This window comes from Watersipora subatra, chromosome 11 (genome assembly GCF_963576615.1).
Source record: "Watersipora subatra chromosome 11, tzWatSuba1.1, whole genome shotgun sequence".
NCBI lineage: Eukaryota > Metazoa > Bryozoa > Gymnolaemata > Cheilostomatida > Watersiporidae > Watersipora > Watersipora subatra.
The window spans coordinates 27,820,287-27,840,384 of record NC_088718.1 but is presented as its reverse complement, the minus strand read 5'-3'; the positions used below and the strand labels follow the sequence as shown (position 1 = coordinate 27,840,384).

The window sequence follows — 20,098 nt, the reverse complement described above, 5'->3', positions numbered from 1 at the left end:
GAGTTTGTTAGAAAGTCTACCAGTTGAGATTACCAGCAAAGTACAGCATAATGTAACAGCTAACGCCTTTACAGATATTTTGAGGTAACTTAATGCACAAAAATATGTATTTTTTAAAATAATGTAAAACTCAAAACATTAAGGATTATTTCATGTGAAGTATATAAGTTTATAGCCGGTAGTTTCTATTGCAGACAGCAGCGAGTGTGTCAGTCTACCGCAGAAGCACCTTGCGTACAGTCAAGTGAGTACTTTACCTTTCAAATCTGTTTAATGTTTCCATTAGCTTTTTTCCTAAACCTCAAACTGAGTCGATGCATTTACAAAAACAATCATTTTCTAAATTATTCAGATCTCATAAAAAAGTTTTGTTTGGAAATTTCTGAATAAAAAATAAATTAGTGTTACTGGTCTTCTAAAATCAGCTCCTTTCAATCTCATTATTTCACCTTCTAAAAGGTAAATCTATGTAAAATGTAGAGCTGTGATTTTGATCTGTTAGTCTATGATATTTCCTAACATACAGTAGACTTAGATTCCAGCCAGTCTAACTAGTCGGCCCTGCTGGCAAGTAGACTCTTTACTATTGCCACCAACTCTTAAGAAGTTTAGCAACAATGAACGGTTGTAGCTTTGAGTAACATATTGTGGAGGACTGAGATTGTATACCGATTTTTTACACTTATTATATTCTTATTAGCACTTGCCTGACTGTATCGAATTGCCTGAACTTCCTTTTCTATTATGTAATCTTATATTTATCCTATGTGTGCAATCTTATTATAACCAGTGCATTTCTTTGTGATGTAAGTAGACTGGTGGGCAGAGTTTAGACCACTATATAAACCCGTGCACGAGTTGCACTGGTGTGCTTGATACCACTGGACTTTGTGTATACATGTTCTTAGCTATCAAAATAAAACTATTAAACTCACAGAACTGCTTATGTTAAGGCTTGCCTGGTTGGCTCAACAGTTGCAGAAGCAGGCTCATTCTAAGCATCAGAGGGTTTTATAGGGCTAGGGATTGCTCCACAGTTTTATCTAGACTTGATCAGGTATGCCATGGCATAAGAAATCAAGTCCTAGAGCAAACTGCTAGTGGGTCTAGACTAGCCTGATAGAGGGACCTAGAGGGCAGGATTGTTTTCAGAGTAAGCCTGACGACCAGATACTTATCGTGAACTGACTTGACCACCCTCGGGCGCGCCAAACAGGCCTCAGATAAGGCATACCAGGAATTCAGGTTACGTCCCCCCTTGTTAGTGAAGTAAAGCTGACTCAGCTACCGGAGTCAGATCCTTTACAATATTTATAGCCTCACTCGTCTAGTAAATGACACTTGCTGGTCATTAGATTTGCTTGCCTATGAAGGAGATTCCCGGATCATAGAGGGAAGCCGGATCATAGAGGGAAGCCGGCCTTCTCTCAATAGTCAGATCAAGGGGTTTAGGTGCCAGCTTGGTGTGCGCGCCGTTTACTCAGCGGCTCTTTAGACTAGGCCAGGGGTCGGCAACCTGTGGCTCCGGAGCTGCATGCGGCTCTTTCATCTCCTTGCTGCGGCTCTCTCTGACTTTGGAATTCTTTCCTTTTCTAATATATGCCAAGTAATTCATAAAAAATATAGAAGTTTTATCGCTAGATTTTGTAATATAATTTTAAAAAAATGTAATTATGGCGATAAATCAAACATTGTCGCTTTTTATGCGCCATTATTTACGTTCTATTATTAGTACCTTGTCACATGATTTTCACGTGTCTTTAACTTTAACATAAAAGTACAAAAAAAACGTACTACCGGATTCGCGCGGTGGGCCAGATTGCTACGAGATATCTTCTAATATTATGTCAACAAACTGGGTTAAACAATTAAAACTCTAGTAAGGCTAGCCAGCCACTTGGAACCGCAATATTGTGAACAACACTACTGACGAACAACAACACCAATACTGGTAGTACACCTTATAACAATTTATGTGGCAAAACTAATTTATTATTTTTTGCAAAAGTGTAATTTTCTTTTCTCAGCAGCTGAATCATTATACATGCCACAAATTTTTGTTTTATGGTGTAAACATGGTATAAAAGCATTAAATTTAAACCAAAAAGTTACATGTTAGATTTATTTATTTTTTAATTAAAATATCAAAGGGGGTTTGTGGCTCCCACTGGGTTCTTTCCTGCAGAAAACGGGTCCAAATGGCTCTTGGAATAGAAAAGGTTGCCAACCCTAGGACTAGGCCATGTCACAACTCTTAAACCATAACTGCCACGTACAACTTTTATGATTTTTTTAGATAAATCAGAAACACTGATTACGATTTTGTACTCAAAAATAAGGTTGGCCCACTAACTTTCAAAGTCATGAAGGCTTTTTTACAGCGTTTCAATATCGGTCTCGAAAACAATACAATCGGCACAACAAGCTCCGCCCATAAAGATGTGACGTAGGCTAGCTTTTCAGGAACAGAAGTTGGGGATGTTTAGTCTGATTTAGAAGAATAGATATCGGTGTCTTAAAACCTATTATTATTTAAATTCAGCCTTCAAAATAATCTCAGTCTTTTATAAAAGATAGATAAACTATTTAAAATTGCTCGTAGCTTGTTACAGGTTGTTTAATAGGCTGAACGGCCAGAAAAATGAGCTAAAAAAGCGCAGTAACAACGCTAGCTTGTGATAAAATTGCGCTTTTGCACAAGTGAGTATGATTACAGGCGCTCCTACTGTAGTTTAACTTGAAGAGACTTCTCTTTTTATGTCATCCTCCTTTAGTAAACCCTTCCCCTAAGTGTTCCACCGGACTAGTTTGTACATCACTTATCTGGCTGATGGTGTGTTTGCAGGACATATCTGTCGGGTCGATCTTGGTTAGTCTAGCTATATTAGCTTGTCTAGCTGGTCCAACTGATTGGTCAGGTTATCGCATCCAACTGGCTTCAATTGCGCTAAGATTGGCCCTCTTCTTGTTCAGCCTTTTGTATCTCATTTAATCACTGATATTCTAATCACTGATAAAAGTTGAACTAGCAGCTGTAGCAGCCATGCCAACAGTGCCCAGCTTAGTAGAAACATTTTGATGAAAGACATTTTTATGATGAAAGGTATTTCATCATCGTATTTCATAAAAATGTCTTTTATCAGAGTTAGTAAGGCAATGTGAAAGACCTTTCATAGTAACATCCTGATGAAAGGTCTTTCACATTGTGGCTTTGCCATTTGTAAGGACATGTCATCCCTTAAAATTCCAAATCACTACATTTTATACTTTGACCGTGTTCAGGTATTTGTGGATCAATCTTTATATCAATTTTCTATAATCAGCCAATTTCCTCTACGGAACCAACCGGAAAATAATAGTCTAGTAATTTTATTGACTGAATGTTCATTTATCTTTTGTGGCGTAATATCAGTATGTCAGTTATATTTTTTATTGGCAGACCAAAATTTTATTAATGTAACTATGTTGTGAACAATGGCTCTGTGAATCAATTGGTTGTTGTACCATGTGTCATTTACATAAGTATATGATGACAATTTTCTTCTGAGAAATAACTCATGATGCTGCCAGATAAATTCAGCAGCAGTACTTAGTTAAATTGTCATGTTAAAATCTTGATTATCTTTGAGAGGCAACAGAACACTGTCTAGCAGAAAAAGCAGTTTGTGGGTCACTCATCTCAGTAGTATAATGGATACTGGTTATGATTTACAGGAATCTTGTACAGATATCTTTAAGAGGTGATGAAACAGTTGAGTCAATAAGCCGACAGGCCTCAAGTATGAGTAAAACAGGCCGGCCTTCATTTAGAACAAAATCTCGCAGCAGAAGAGATTCTGTGTTTTCATTTTGCAAAAACAGTATTTTTAAAAGCGGTTTTCAAGCAAATGAGGTAACTCCAACACTCGCCGGAAAAAGTGGACTAGAAGATACGCCAACCGAAGATATATCAGATATTGATGAGAAACAAATGCTACAGCTAATGCAGAATGGATTACGAGTCAATGCACGGGAAGCTCTGAAAAACATGATGGAGATTGTGATGAGTGTCGCTATCGTTCAAAGGTGTACAAACAGTGATGAGGTTATGGATGTTACAGAAGCGCAGAAGCGTTTAGAAAATTTTGGTGTTACTTTAGATCAGACTCAGAAGCCATTGCTGGGATTGATCTATGATGCAGAAAACCTGGATGAGATAGCAACGAGGCTAGCCTCCCAATATTTAAGTTTTGATGCAATGCAAAGCAAGTTTTTAAAAGCTGTTGAAAAGGTGGATAATGGCATTTTCTTTATCAACAAACTACGAAAGCAAGCTGACCAGATGGTTAGTTTGTACTACTCGGAAGCAGTACAATTTTACAACGAACACAGAGAAGAGCTCACTCAAAATGCCAAAAGTGGTGACGACCAAATAACTGAAGAAAACTACAAACTGCTAAAAACAGCCTGCAAAAAACTTAAGCTGGGGGTGATGCATGAACTAGTGCGAAGCATGGACATAGGGTTACGAAGATTGGCTAAAGGAGAATTGAACGGATTCATCTTTTATCCAGAAGAAGAAGAAGCTGAACTGAAAGCGCGTCCATATCCTCCTTTCGAAGCACCTGGCACAAGAGGTTTAGCAGACATCGTCGATGCTATCGAAAATCCTTGCATGCCTGATGGAGAAAATTCGGAGACAATTAAAGAATTGTTTGATAACTGGAGCACCCTGACAAACGTATATTTGTCTTCATATGTACCAGAACTTGCTGAAAATGGACCTCGCAAATCGGTAGGTAATTGAAGTAAACTTTATTGCTGTTTTGATCTCATATTCATAGCCAAGGATCTGTAACTCGCAATCAGTCATGCGTGTTATATTACACCATGTGTTTCTATTTGTGGTGCAACACTCACTCCTTTATAATACATTTCAAATGAAATTGTATTAAACTAAAATTTTGTCCCTTTTTTGCATGCTAATTGAATCAATTCATTTCAACAGCAATGAAAACATTGCTGAAAAATCACATTTTAGAAAGCTTAGAAAGTGTGAAATAACAAAATACATGTAGATGCTTAAAGATATTGCCTGAGTATTTACTCAAGGGATAATTCCTTGGGCTAACAAAAACTGATTGAGTTATGTAGTAAGAAGATCTATAGGTTCATTATTATTTTAATAGGCATTTTGTTGTGTGGCTGCTGTCATGCAAAAGTTTTATGCTGACATGTTGCACCCATCTATCTATATATGAAACTCTCAATGTTTGTTTATCTGTCTGTCCATAGCTATTAAAATCTTAGAATTAAAACCTTGCACCTTTTGAATTTGAACTCATAATTATTGCAGCAGCTGTTTGACAATCCAATTGTATATCCACCGGTCCACGAAAGCTCTTTTGATTGAAGCCCTTATTATACGCTTTATACACCCCTTTTCATGATTTTACGCGCTAAATGGCGTAATAATTGAAACTCTATTAAATCTATGTTTTTTTCATCCTCGCCATACTAGGGCTTCATCCTCGAGTTTCATAGATACCTTCTTGTTATTGCCATACTAGGGCTAACTTGTTTTCCACGAAACGATACCAATGGTAATTCTTCTTGAAATTAGATTTTGGCAAATGTATCTCAGTTCAGCATCATCTGTTATGGTAAAAACAGGTTTGCAAACAGATGAGTGATAAAACTTTGGCTAAAAGTTTATTAAAATGCATAATAAAACTTCCTTCAAGTATTTTTTGAGTAAGCTAAATTCGTATGAGCTAGATTCAGCATTTATGTTACATGCCTGTCTTGAAGGTAAGAACTCTGCATGTAGTACATTGTAATATTACATTTTCTTGCAGATCATAACCACAAAATGCAATAAAGTTATTGTAGGTAATAATAGTTACAAAAGTTAACATATTGTTTTGTTACTATTGTTAATGCTGATGATTTTTACCAGGTAGTGATTGATTGTATTAGATAATGATTATGGGTTTCAATGATGCTCTATACATTTATTCGATTTTTTTTGCCTTAAGATGCCAACACTGAAACGAACTAAAATCATATAATCGTATACCAAATAATTTTTCATTGTAATCATAGCAAAACAAACTATGTCTAGCTATTACTTGTTAATGATTTCACATTTAAACACCTTTACAGTTTTATTTTTCCTCCTAATATATTTCAACAAAACATTTCTTTTATGATATGAAATTTAAAAGTTATTGGTGTTTGAAAAAGTTTGAAACCTTTACAGTTTTTTTTTCTTAATTCATTTGATCTGCACATAAATATGATATGAAGTTTTTCCCATGATATGAAGTTTAAAAGTTAAAATATTAAATGTTGTATATGTTAGAGAAAATTACATTTTCTAGCTAAAGTTTTTTTATTCCTCGGGCAACTCCGGACATTCACCTAGTCTATCAATAAAAGACTGCAAGCAGTTAATTTACGTAGTTTCATCAGCGATTCAGTCTTTTGTTTGTTTGACAGAAGCCTGCAGATGAATATTTTGAATGTGACATTTCATTGGCTACAAATCTCTTTACTAGAGACAAGAAGGTAAGATGAGACAACTACTATTTGTGCTGTTACTACCCTAGGACACTTATGTATTTGCGGCATCTAACTTTCGCGTTTTCGTGGTGTCATCCTCTCGCGAAAATTTAATGAGCGAAACTAAACTATCATAACGAACGAGCGAAACGCGAAGTTAAATAGCTTTGTTCATTGATATCCACACTAAAATCGTCATATTAGAAATGCAGGCAATTTTCGTTTGTGGTTGGGATCAATGGAAAATTTCTGGTAAACTCATTATAGCTAATACACCGACTGAGCAGCATGGCAAAGCAAATTAAGATTATATCAGTTTAGTCACCGAATTTGTAACTGATGAGGATGAAAGTCTGATAGGTGAAGTCATAAAATTGCAGAATAATTATTGTAGTGATGAATTTTATTACCAACCAAAAACAATATCAACCCTCATCAGGTCTAACCACATTATCTCTTCCACTGCCAACCATGTACAAACTAGCTACCGACCTAGTGCCAGCCATTTCACCGAAATTGCCGATATTGCTTCATGATATGTATACAGTATTTTTTCAAGTTCTACTTTAATTATCTGTATAATCACAAAAATGTAAATTGGCTATTATGTCATCAACAACTAATTACCTGTTTTATGACTCGCGCGGGGTAGTTAATGAACTCACAGAAAAATGTTCGTTTTTAGATTAGCAATTCTCAAACAAAAGTTTAAAATTGCTTCGTTGTTTTAGGCTGATTTTATAGAGAAATCTTCGGACAACACAGTCAATTTCATAAAACACTTAAAGACCGTGGGTTATGTGGTCAACAAATAATAAAATCAGGTTACCAGACAATTGCTGAGAAAGTCCAAAAATGCGTTTATGGCAGTGGCCCCTAGAAAACGGAAAAAATGCGTTTATGGCAGCGTAAGGGTTATACAGTTTTGGTTGTGAAGTTGGTTGTTACCTATCTATTTTCTTCTTCTTGGGATTCGAGTGTGAAAGTCACGGCGGGAGGGACCTAAACGTCATTGATAGTCTAAGAAACAAATGGCAGCAAGTGATCAAATTGAATTGCCGATCTCACCCACACATTTCAACCTGTGGTTTGCAATTACGAACTAGTCCCAAATTGAACTTTTTTCTTATTAGCAAACTGGACCTGAGGAATGTAATCTGTTTTTTCCACTGCATTTATTTTCACATCACTATATTTTCGCACTCATCAGAGCCGCGAAATTAAGTTGCAGCGAAATTTTACTCTGTATGCTACTCACGAAACTAAATACTAGCGAAATATAAGTGTCCTAGGGTAGTTATAATAACCGTTCTGTTGGCTTTTTAATTTTTTTATAATCACTATAATTTTTTCTTTTGATGCCAGAAACTAATTTTATCATATTTCACTGAAATGAATTGAAATCCTATAATTGTATATCAAATAATTTTGGATTGTAATCGTGGTAAAATAGACTATATTTTGCCATTACTTGCTAATGATTTCACATTTACATTTAAACTTCTTTACATTTTTTAATTTTCTTTCTAATTTATTTCAACGAAACACTTCTTTCAGGTTATGAAATTTTAAATTTATAGTGGTTTGAAAACCTTTACAGCTGTTTTATTTATTTTAAATTCAGTTGTCTTGCTCAAAACTTTTTCCTCATGGTATGAAGTTTTAAACTTACAGTTGTTTGACAAAGTTTGAAAGCCTTAGCAGTTGTTTTTATTTTCTCTTAATTTATTTCAACTACATAAAACACTTCTCCCATGATATTTAATTTGAAAGTTAGAATGGCAAATGTTGTTATATCTTTAACACAAATCGATTTTCTGTCCGAAGACTTTTTTATTACCCGGGCAACGTCGGGTAGCACAGCTAGTATATGTATATAGATACATATATATAGATACTATACATAGTATTGTAGATTAATGCGGTCCAGCCATATTGCAGCATCTTGTAAGACACTTTAGATTATAAGGTATGATGAGTGAGCAAAATGTGGGAAGGATAAGTCAATGTTTATTCAACTAAATGACAACTTTCAACAATGTTTAGTTGTAAGCTAACCAAAAAACTGTTGCTTACTTTTCACCCAAAAACACAACATATGCTGCACTAGATTTTGTCAGCCTAAATGCCTCTTAAAGCGTGAAAATACAAAACTGTTGGGTAATTACAACATACATACACTTGCATGCACACATGCGAACACAGACAGACATGCAAACATGTGCTCACACACAATCGTGTACACTTGCGAACACACATGCCCACACACACCCACATGCACACACACGCACACACACACACACACACACACGCACGCACGCACGCACGCACGCACGCACGCACGCGCGCGCGCGCACGCACGCACGCACACACACACACATCCACACACACACACACACGCATGCACGCACGCACGCACACACACACACACATGCACACATCCACACACGCACACACAAACACAAACTCAAATACACAAACATACACAAACACTAGCTTTTTCAATTTAAAAATAGAGAGGAGTATAATATTGGTGTGAGCAGTGTACTTCGTAAAACTAGTACAACGGCTCACCAACATACAAGGGAGAATAAGTCTCTTAGAACTTATTTTACTTGATTTGCTTTCTCTAACAATAGACATGCGTAGAATGTAAATATTATATCAAAAAATGCTAAACAGTCTATTTTGCAATCCAGTGAAATGAAATTACTAATTAAATGAATTATATTTACTTCAGTTGAGTTGTACTCCACTAAGGCTTGCGATCTAAACTAATCAAGTTGTTATGGGCCATAGAGTTTCATAGATGAACTCTCTTCTAGTCTCAAATACCACTTGGTCCAACAGTAATTACCATTTGTGCTTTTACTTTCTTTAAACAGACCAAGCGGCCTCGTGCAATGTCTGTGTATGGAAAGTTCAAGGGAGTTCTGAAGGATAACATACGGTAAGTTGCTTTGCAGCAATTAAAGAGTTAATAGAACGTACTAAGTAAACTAGTGTGCAAGGCTTTATTGCTATATAAAGATTTATGCTATGCAGAGCTCTATTGTGGTGTAAAGCATAATACTATGCAATGCTTTATTGCTATGCAAAGCTTGATGCTCTGCGAGGCTTTATTGAGCTGTAAAGCTTTATGGTACATGTATACAATGTTTGCTGGAAAGTTCCATGCTATCCATATTTTTATTGCTTATGTAAAGCATTGCAATAAACAAGGCTTTATTGCTGTGTAAAAATGTACTGATATATTAAGCTTCACTGTTTTGAAAGTTTTACTTTTCAGATCGCTTTACCATAAAGCTTGATGCTACAATGCTTTATTGCTGTTTAAAGCTTCATGCTCTACAATGTTTTATTGATGTGTAAAACTTTACGCTACACAGCTATAAAAATCCGTACTGTTATCGAAAGTTTTACAGCTTTGTAAAACTTTACTGTTATGGTAGGCTTGACTGCTGTATAAGATTTTATTCCTGGGGAAATATTTATTATTATGACACAGATTTTGATAAAACTTATTCCTTGGTACAGTACAAAAATGAAAAGCGATTTACCCTTACGCTAATATAGTAAATATTTAACTCTTTCCCTTTCCTCAACTTTGTATTTTAATGTCTGTAAGGTATGACTGATGAAAACCCTTAGAAGAGATAAGGGAGTGGCAGCAGTTTAGTAGGTTTACATTTATGAAAAGCAATTATTGCACTAGGGGTTTAGTTAAACGTTTGCTTGGCTATCACAAGTCTCTTCTTCAACACGCGTGTCACGGAAAACTTTTCCTTTACCTCCAACAACCATTACAAGAGTTTTAATTATAGATGCTCTAGAAGCAATTCAAACATCGCTGTCTGCTGTATTATGACCAAAAATAGTTTGATATAAATTTTGAAACTATAGGGAGAAGCAAAGTTCAGTGCTATGAAAGCTAATAAATAGGCTCAGGAAGGCGTGTTAAGATCAATTTTATATGTCTATGCAAAGACATTTGAGTTATATTCTCATCAACTGTTAGTTGTGAGAAGTTATACAATGTATGAGCAATGTTCCTTGCTAGAGAAGTGAGTAATCGTGAGTAATTGCGCCTAATAAGAATTTTTGAGGTTCACTCTATGTAAAGACGTGAGAGTTGAATTCCTTCTCGACTATGGAAATAGTTCATGCAGTAGCTTGCTGAGCAGTTTTTGTAAGGCGGGTAGGCACTATATATGAGAGACCACAAAATAATTTACAGGGAAAATGTTAAAGAGCCGGCTACATGTTGAAACTCATCAGAAAGAGCTTGTTAGATAAAAGAAAACCGTAATTTCTTAGTTTGGAGAAATTGTTATCAATAATTGCCATAATTATATTTATCATTTGACCAGAAATTATTAAAATTGAACTCACGCTGATCAAAAATCGTGTAAAGTGGATTTACTAACCTTGTTTCTGTAAATAAAACAGACTTGTAGCAAGGTTTTGGTAAGCCAGTTTACAATATTGATGTTTTTGCAATGGTCTGTAGAATGTATAATTGCAGCCAATGGGTCCCCTTATCTGTACTTTCTATGGCTCCCTTTGACCATGGATAATGCAGATGAGACATGTTGTACAGGAATTGCTATATGACTGATGTTTATTTTGATTATTTACTTGGTCTGTCAGCTACTTTTAATGTTGTTCTTGTGTATTTTAGTCTCAAGCAAGATAAAGGGTACCTGAAGGAAGAAATTGAGTAAGTTTACTTTTGTTCAACTCTTTTTCTCCTTTGAGCCGCGTAGTATGGCTCTGTCAGGCATTTGCGTATGACCAAGAGTGGTAAGGTGTGGCTTTAGTAAGGGTCGTAAAATGTTTCCCATTATGGTTGTCTAGTAGTTTGGTCTTTAGTAAGGGTCGTTTTTTATTTGTCAGTAGTTAATTAATTAGCCTATCGTAGCTGTACTTAAACAAATAAAGGAGTTATCTACACGCGCTAAGTCAATAGAAAACATCAAGTTTACAACTCATCCTGATGGTAGTCTGGCTACACTGAGTGTAGTCTCACTTTTCAAAAAATATTTTTTATTAAAATTTTTTGTAGCAATAACCAAACACGCCAGACGCAATACAGCTATAAAGTTTCACTAATTTTAGATCTATGGACTTTAAGCAATTTTATTAGTGCCTTGATATTTGTGTATTTGTGTATATTTAGCAACATATAACACAATAAACTATCAAGCTAACATGTTTGTTAAATTGTGTGCCTTAAGCCAGTCTAGCCTTAAAGCTACAATTTGTGAAGGAATTCACTGCGACCCTTCACTACTCTACAAGAAACGACACCACTTTGAGTATATAAAGCAAATATATATTTCTCAAATATATATATTAGTTACAGTTAAGAGTGCACATATAATCAAATGCATAGAATAATTCCTCCTTATGCTCTGGCATGCTTAGCTTCTTCAGGATCCTTTTATACAGTTGTTGTCATTAGGCTCCGCAGCTTTTCCGGAAAAGGAACAGGTCAGTCTTTGCAAAGCCGACTTGGTAGCAAGTCGGTCTTTAACTTGGCCGGGTCAGTGGTTGGAACAGCTGTCCTACTGGCTGTTCTACTAGCCAATGTCTAGCCGTACTTTCGACCTGGTCGAGAGCCGGCTCGGTATCCCATTGACTTTGTTTGGCGGAGCTTACCCAAGTCTCTAGCAGCTGAAAGAAACCGAGCCAACCACTTAGCTTTAGTGGTTTAGCATCACAACCTGCCGGTTGTGATAGCACCCATTGGCTTTACGATCAGCTATTGCTGTCCATTACAGATAAAACACAAAAGATCTTCTGGTCTTGAACTTGATCAACACCTCTACAATACTATCATCATGATGTGCAGAAAATGCCAGCTAACCCTCATCTTGGTCAAAAACCCGGCCTACCAGCTGGCTACAGCATCCTCTGACTGGCAAAAAATGGTTTTGCTTTGTAAGACCAAAAATGACAGCTCAACCTTATTAGGGTGAGAGGAGGAAGGATCTACCCAGCCTTGAGAATGACCGGCTCAGCCGAGAGCACGACCACAGAGCTAAAGGCTGCCACTAGGAGAATCAGTCGACTACCAGACAGGCACCAGGAAGACTGGCTGGTTCCCGAAAGAGACAAGCTGGGCTTCCTACTCTATAAGAAGATTATCTGGCACCAGTACAGCAGAGCACTAAGAAGCCTTACAGAAAACAGTCGATTGTATTGCGCAGACATTTAATGTACAATATATTCATTTATATATATATAAATATATATATTAAATTATACTCAAACAAAGCTGCTGGTTGTAGGTGGAGCAGCAAAGGTTTACTGTGGATTCTTGTTACTGATGAAAACATGTAGGATCTTTTGGGTTTGAACTCCACACGTGCCAGCAAACTCCTGCATGAATTTCCAAAACAGGCTTTAAATGAGGCTTTTTTGTGAGAAATGTAAGGGGCCCAAATAACTCAAGGCAAAACGTCTCATGGACTGGTGGAGGCTGAACTGCCATAACCTGCCTTCAAGTCTCTAAAGGGTAAGCTCGCAAGAAAAGGACATAGGCATGGCCGACTGGTGCGCTCGATGCGCAAAGATATATGAACCGCCTGGTCGACATATTAGAAAGGTTTATGATTATGCCTTGAACCCCGGTCTTGGCCATTTCTGGTAACTCACAAGTGCTCTATGGAAGTCTAGCTGCCCGTAGTTTTGTGAAAAGAAGGCCACTGCCATGCACAGGTAAAAATGAGTGGTTGTTGCTGAGTAAAGTTCATATAGTGAAAGACATAGAGATATCGGCTCGGACAGAGATGGTCATTAAATACTACTCAAACTGCTACCCAGTTAAGACTGTTAGAGAGACTCTATGGATGTCTTCCACTGGCTCTTAGCTTAAACTGGTTTAGGTCGAGGACAAGCGTCATCATGCTATGGCTTACCCTCTTTGAGCAGTTCCTGACATTCTGAGCCATCGTCGTAGTTGAGACTTATATGAGAGAAGAAGAGCACCAGATAGATGAAGCTTAATGCACAAGCCAATCTTCTGCCTAGGCCAAATAGCCCAGGATCCAAAAGCACAGGAGGTGGAAGTGCCAACCCACCTGGAGAACCTGTTCCAAGCAGCCAAGAAAAACTGCAAGAAGCCAGCGCTGCTATACTATGCAACTGCTGAACATAGTGTCAAGCTATGTTCAGCATGAGATAAGAAGATGTGGACTGGACTTCCAAATAAAAACACTCCATTTTACTAAACGAAGGAAATTGTTTCAGTTGTCAACCCTCAAGCAACTAGCACTGAAGATGGAAGCTGAGGCAAATAATTCCTTTTAAAAACTTATCGAGACAGTCAAAGATACCTAAAGCTTTCCAGTTGGTCCAAAAAATGCAGGAAATGTTGGCTCTGTGTCAACTACTAATGATCGAATGAGGTCCTCGACCAGGATGCTTACTTCCTCTTACAAACCAATGACACCCTAAACGTCCTATCTAGCAAAAACTTTTTTAGTCGATTAGATCTGATCAGTGGCTACTGGCAGGTGCCTTTAGATGCTGATGATCAGAAGAAGTCAGCACTTGCAACCTGTTTTAGCCTCTAGAACCTTTAAAGTTCTACATTTTAGGCCAACCTCAGCTCAAGCCACCTATTAGAGGCTAATGAACCAGGTTTTGCATTGCCTTTGCTAGCAAATGCTGTTAAGCTTCCTTGATGACATCATAGTCATCACATCAGCTTTTGACACCTATCTACGCAGGCGGGAGAGGGTGCCCAGGCTGACAGAAAAATGAAAGGCATGAACTTGAAGGAACAAGGAGGTAACTAAGAACTTTGAAAGCCTAAAGGATGGCATCTCCTGGGCGCCTTTCTTGGGATACTCCGATTCGAGCCAGCCATACATACTGGATACGAAAGCTAGTGGAAATGGAGTTGGAGCAGGATTGTTCAAAATACAGGGCAGGGTAAAAAGGATGATCGCCTACACCAGCAAGACTGACAATGCCAAGAAAAATTGCTGTCACTCAGAGGGACTTGCTGGTGGTGGTCAAATCTGCTAACCACCACTTATGACCCTATCTACAGTATATTGTCTACTGTATATGGTTGACAGTTCTTGTTCTGAACTAACCATGCCTCAATCTGTTGGCTGTGTACGAGGAAAGAGCCATCCAACAAGGTAGCTTGATGACTAGAAATTCTGGCAGAGTTCAGCTACACTCTTGAGTACCTAAATCTTTGAGATCGGAAATCTTAGAAAATACAATCTATATAATGCCAGAGGCATTGACTTCTCTCCACTACTAGTGCAAATGGTGCGCCGTCTGCCCACCATCTATTCAAAAAACCGATACTTTGCAAATGACTTAGCCCAATCTGGAGTAGAAAGGACAATCAGTCACCTTTGCTTGATTTGGTACTAGCCAAATTTGACAGCAACAGTAAAGAAACTGATCTAGAGCTATGAGGTGTGCCAAGCCACAAAAAAAGTGAAACAGGGACAGCCGGAGGATGACAGACTATATGCCTGCAATTCCTGGCAGAAAGTAGTAGTGCATTTGTTTAGTATCTGCCAGTGACACAAAATGGCTACAAGGGAACCTTGATGCTGTCTGACCACTTCATCCATTAGCAATGTGATTTTCCTTTTTTGGACTTTTAGGGCGCCGGTCACCACTGTGCACCAGTAGTGACCAGTGCCCTAAAAGAAGTGTTCTGTTTAATGGGTTTGCCGGAACTGATATACACAAACCAGGGAGCGCAGCTCGAGAGCCAGCTAATGGCAAAACTGTGTTACTTGTAGGGTGTGGATCAGTTGCACACCACTCCAAACTACCCCCAGGTAACCAAATAGGGGAGGGTAATAACAGGCAACTGGGCAACTCATTCAGAGTAGTACTGTTGAGTTGGGTTGAGTTGATAAAGAAACATGTTTCTCCCCCCACCTGATGAGAGAGTATGTGGGATGCCATAAAAAAGATAGGAAAAGTCATGCTCAGATAAGAACTGCGTCTGCCAAACCATTTGGAGTACCATTCTCTCTTGCAGAATTTTGGTCAAAACATGAAGACGTAGCAGACATGCAGAAGAGACTACAGCCAACTCAGAGCAATATTTGGCAGGAGCAGTTGGAGATTTGACAAAAGGACTGAGAGACAGTTCCTCTCTATCTCGGGGTATGGGGTCTGAATGATGAACAAAAAAGGTAAAAAGGAGACAACCTGAAGCTGCAAGCCAGTTCTGTCAGCTTTGTCAAGTGATGAAAGTTTGGCCTAACTACACATCTGGTAGAGCAGCAGAGACAGTTCTACATATAAAATGAGAGCTGGCTGAAACGTACCAAGCTGGCCTAGAAAAGCTGGAACTAGCTTGGGCTACTGTGGAACCAAGAACTAACCTCAACATGATAAGGGCTAAACCGGCCCATAGAGACTTAGAACTCTAACCAGGAAAAGTGATAAAATACACATTCAAAAGCCAAATGCTTGAACCCCTTAGAAGCCAGCTCTCAGTATGAGAGCCCTTCAGAAAAATCCAGCTTTTGCAACACTAAAAGCTTTGAAAAAAAAACCTTTGGCTTTCTGAGACAGCTCGGCTAGCACTCGAGACCAAAAAAGCCAGCTTCAGCTCCAATCCCAGCAGCACAATCCCTAGCTAACCGCAACAAATCAGCAGCGGGTCATTATGGAAACTGGGCATGCCTAAAAATGTATGGGCCAATTCTGTGTGATCTGGTGAAGGAATACAACAACACTGAAAAAACACCAAACTCGACATCTATAGGGTGAAAAATCATTTCCTCTACAGACTTCCACTGAGCAAGCAACTCACAGAGAACCTTGTGATTCACTACCCAAGCCACTTTACGAAATGCATTCTTCTTACTTTGAGAGTCAATATAGACTCCCAGCAGCAAAGTAAGCTCAGTGACTCACTTGAGATGATGCTTAGCCAGCCACCCTTGAAAGCAAAAAAAGAAGGGCATTTAGAAGGCGTCATAAACTTGAATGAATAGTTTGAGGTCGTATGTAATTGCATGGTTTAAGCTAACAAGGATGAGGCAGAGCAACCTCTACCAGAAAAGATGAAGACCGGGAATGTAGGGTGTTTAGACCAATCCAGTTCCATTCAACCTGCTCTTGATGCAGTATGTGCCCTTGTCAAACCACACCGGGGCCGGCACTTGAACTGTTAGACTTACCATCATACCTTACACTGGAGATCTAAATTTCTTCAAGCCGGTTTACCCCCTTTCATGTTGAGGTGACCCTTGAGAGCAGAAGTTGTTGGCCAAGCCGGCCCTCTATCACAAGCTAAGGTTACACTGCTGAAAATTCATAAGGACTGTGGCTGGCTAGAGCAGATAGAACCAGCTGTTTTGCTTGTGACTGGTCGTAAAATAGCTGATTTGGAGACTTGCCAGCTACGCACCTGGCTCATGAGAAGCCTAGAAGAAAAAACAACTGCTAAATAAACCAAATCAGTTGATTTGTCAAGATTTGCGAAATTTTGACAAACCCTAAGGATTTGGCAATATTCTAGAGATTTTTAAGACCCTTCTGGAACCCCGAAACCTAAGGCACTCAGGCTAGAGGCAGATAGATTTGAGTGCTAAGTGACCCATATCAAGAACAGAAATATATATGTTTCAAGCCACTTAGGATGGAATCACAGCTGGACTAGAGAAATAATAAGACTGGTAAAATCTCTCTGGATATGAGAAAGCAAAATAAGGGGCCAACACCACATACTCCGACATTTCGCCATTTTCATATGTCCCTGCATGTGGCAACGCGTGTCGAGAGGTCATGCCATGGAGCACAAAGGCAGACACGAGAGTGGCCAAGGGGAAGATGTGGTGTCATAGACCGGATCCACAGGAGCAAGTTCTTGCATACCTTGGGTCAAGCCCAACCTACAGTTAAAACCACGCACTCCCTCTCTGACCACAGGGAACTGATTCGGCAAGAATCAGTCGGCATAGCTAATCGGGGAAGAAAAGTACATACAAGCCTTAAAATAGAGGAAGCTGTTGCCTAAGTCCAGGAAAAACCAAGCAGCCTACCAACTGAGAAACCAAGCAGCCCACTGTCAACTCTTTTGTCCAGATCTTGGAATGCAGACTAGTTGCATTCTCAGAGACCAGCACCAGACAAGGGAAAACTAGCATTGGCCAACAGCCAACACTGGTCAAACATGACCAAAGTCATGGCTGAAGTCAGATTTGGGACTAAGCTCTCAAGAATGGAACACCCTGTGACAAAATAGGCAACACTTGAAGCACGTGTTCCAGGGAGCACAGCCTCTGAGATCAACTGGTAGCCATCCTGAGTACCGATTATAATTATTTATGATTTCTAGTCGGAACAATGTGGAGGATGTCAACCGGCCTCTAATCTGGCCACAAACCCGGCTGACTGTTTGGCTACAGTTTCCTCTAGACAGCAAAATGCAGGCTCAGCCTAACCTAGCCTAAAAAAGAGATGGCTCGACTCTACTGGGCCGAGAGGAGGAAGAGCCGACTCAACCAAGAGAATAACTGGCCACGCTGAGAGCACGTCTGGTCGGTTATCGACCAGCCATCAACCGGCATTAGGAAAACTTGCTAGTTCCCCAGAAAAGAGAGGTAGGGCTTCCCGTTATTTAAGAAGACTATCTGGCACCAGCACAGCAGAGCATGGTAAAGACCCACAGAAAACAGTTGACTGTATTGTACATACATTGACTGTACACTATATTTATCCACAAATATATTGTTTCATACTTAAACAAGGTGGCCGGTTCCAGATAAAGCAAACAGAGTTTACTGCGGATCCTTTACAGATATTTTTACTGCACAAATACTTAAAATTGAGTAAATGTGATTTTCTTGTTTAAATATGCCCTGATATCGAAAGTGTTAAATAAAAACAATCATCTGCTTTTATGATAGATTAGCCGGTGAGCGTCCACCTAATGTCAAAGTGTAATTTATAAGTAAAATTTAACAAATCCAAAGATGGTAAAAAATGTCACAGACTGTGATCTAAAACAGGATTATATTATTAGTCTAACAGTAGTTGACAATGTTTGTTTATAAAAGGTTTTCTTTTATGTTGCAAACAAGAAACTAAAGACAACTAGAAGAAGCTGTGATTAACCTTTTTAATCTCAATGTGCTTTACTGGGTTGTAGGAGACTGAGACAGGAAACTGATGACCTTAGAGCTCAACTAAAAGTTTCTAAGCAGACTTCATTTGATGCTGTCACTGAGCAGGATTCAGACTCTGACGATGCAGTTGACTTTGGCTGGATCCCAGGCTCCGCTGATGCATAGAAATACCATTATAACAGACCACATATCTTAAGACTTTCGCTTGTAGCCTTTAGGGCCCCGTTCAAACTTGTCATCAACGCAATAACACAAACAATCTTGAGTAGCTGATTTAGACCAAAAGGTCAATTGTTAACATGAAATTTTAAAAAATTGATATCTTTTATCCTGATCTAACTATAACAATGATATTAGTAATGCGATATGTAATAATGGTAATCAATAGTGTTATGGCATGTCACATATCAAATTGTCAAAATCTCATGAAATCATTAGACTACACAGCAAATGCCATTCCTTCACATTACCGTTGTACTAATATGTAAAATCATAGTTTAGTAATGCAATATGTGCTTACCTATTCATACGAAAAACTTACAAGTAGCCTTTGACATTTTCAATAGTATATTTTTAGTGATTCAAAGGTTTAATACTAAGAATAAAGTTACTAATTTGAAATATACTTACAACTCTCAATAAATACCTCTGAGACATCAATGCTGACAAAACACCACTGTGAGTCATAACTACAGTTAATAAATACCACTGTCAGTCACAAATACTAGTAATAAATAGCACTGTCAGTTATAACTACTGTTAATAAATAGTACTGTCAGTCATAACTACTGGTAATAAATACCACTGTCAGTCATAACTCTTGTTAATAAATACCTTGTCAGTCATAACTACTGTTAATATATACCACTGCCAGTCATAAATACTGCCAAGAAATACAAATTTATTTAACAGGTTCCAAATATATTTCTCATTAAATTCACAATTGGCACGTAGCGGTACAGCATAGAATTTATGGCTGCCACGCTATGATTGAGTGTGCCATTATAAGCTTGTCTACCAATAATGTATACCGCTGATATTATCGCTGATATTATCGCTGATATTTGATTCTGGTATCTCTATGCAGTAACTTTACCACTTAAATTAGGCGAATGCCTAACGTTGATTTTGTAATGAAAAAGTTTTTGCATTACATGGCTTCAAATAGACAAATACAGCTTTTAGTCTAAGTTACGGTAAAGCCTAATGCTCGCCCACTTAAATACTATATAGACCTTGATCATAATTAGGCTTGCCATGCTCGTGGCTGCTCCTTTATCTGTTTATTAGCCACGAAGTAGCAAGCATGGGATTAGATGAGGTGTAAAAAAACTGCACGTTCCTTTACTGTTCACATGACAGGCAAAGCAAATAAACACACAGAGCCTTTACTCACCAGATAATGTATATTTCACCACAAAGATATA

At 38.3% G+C, this 20,098-nt stretch overlaps 1 protein-coding gene across 1 annotated transcript; it reads left to right on the top strand.

Moving 5' to 3' along the window:
- Positions 1-4,431: 4,431 nt before the first annotated feature.
- LOC137408773 (uncharacterized) lies at positions 4,432-19,211 on the top strand. Its single transcript, XM_068095355.1, has 5 exons — positions 4,432-4,774; positions 6,481-6,549; positions 9,429-9,493; positions 11,225-11,263; positions 18,695-19,211. Exons 1-5 carry the CDS (start codon positions 4,472-4,474, stop codon positions 18,834-18,836), a joined length of 618 nt encoding a protein of 205 aa, XP_067951456.1. The 5' UTR covers positions 4,432-4,471; the 3' UTR covers positions 18,837-19,211.
- The last annotated feature ends 887 nt before the right edge of the window (positions 19,212-20,098 follow it).

Bases quoted from the DNA above. Each gene is read 5' to 3' on its own strand.
- LOC137408773 (XM_068095355.1), top strand. From the start codon at position 4,472: ATGCATGAACTAGTGCGAAGCATGGACATAGGGTTACGAAGATTGGCT. The intron at 4,775-6,480 runs GTAGGTAATTGA...TTTGTTTGACAG, and splicing joins AAAATGGACCTCGCAAATCG to AAGCCTGCAGATGAATATTT. The intron at 9,494-11,224 runs GTAAGTTGCTTT...TGTGTATTTTAG, and splicing joins GTTCTGAAGGATAACATACG to TCTCAAGCAAGATAAAGGGT.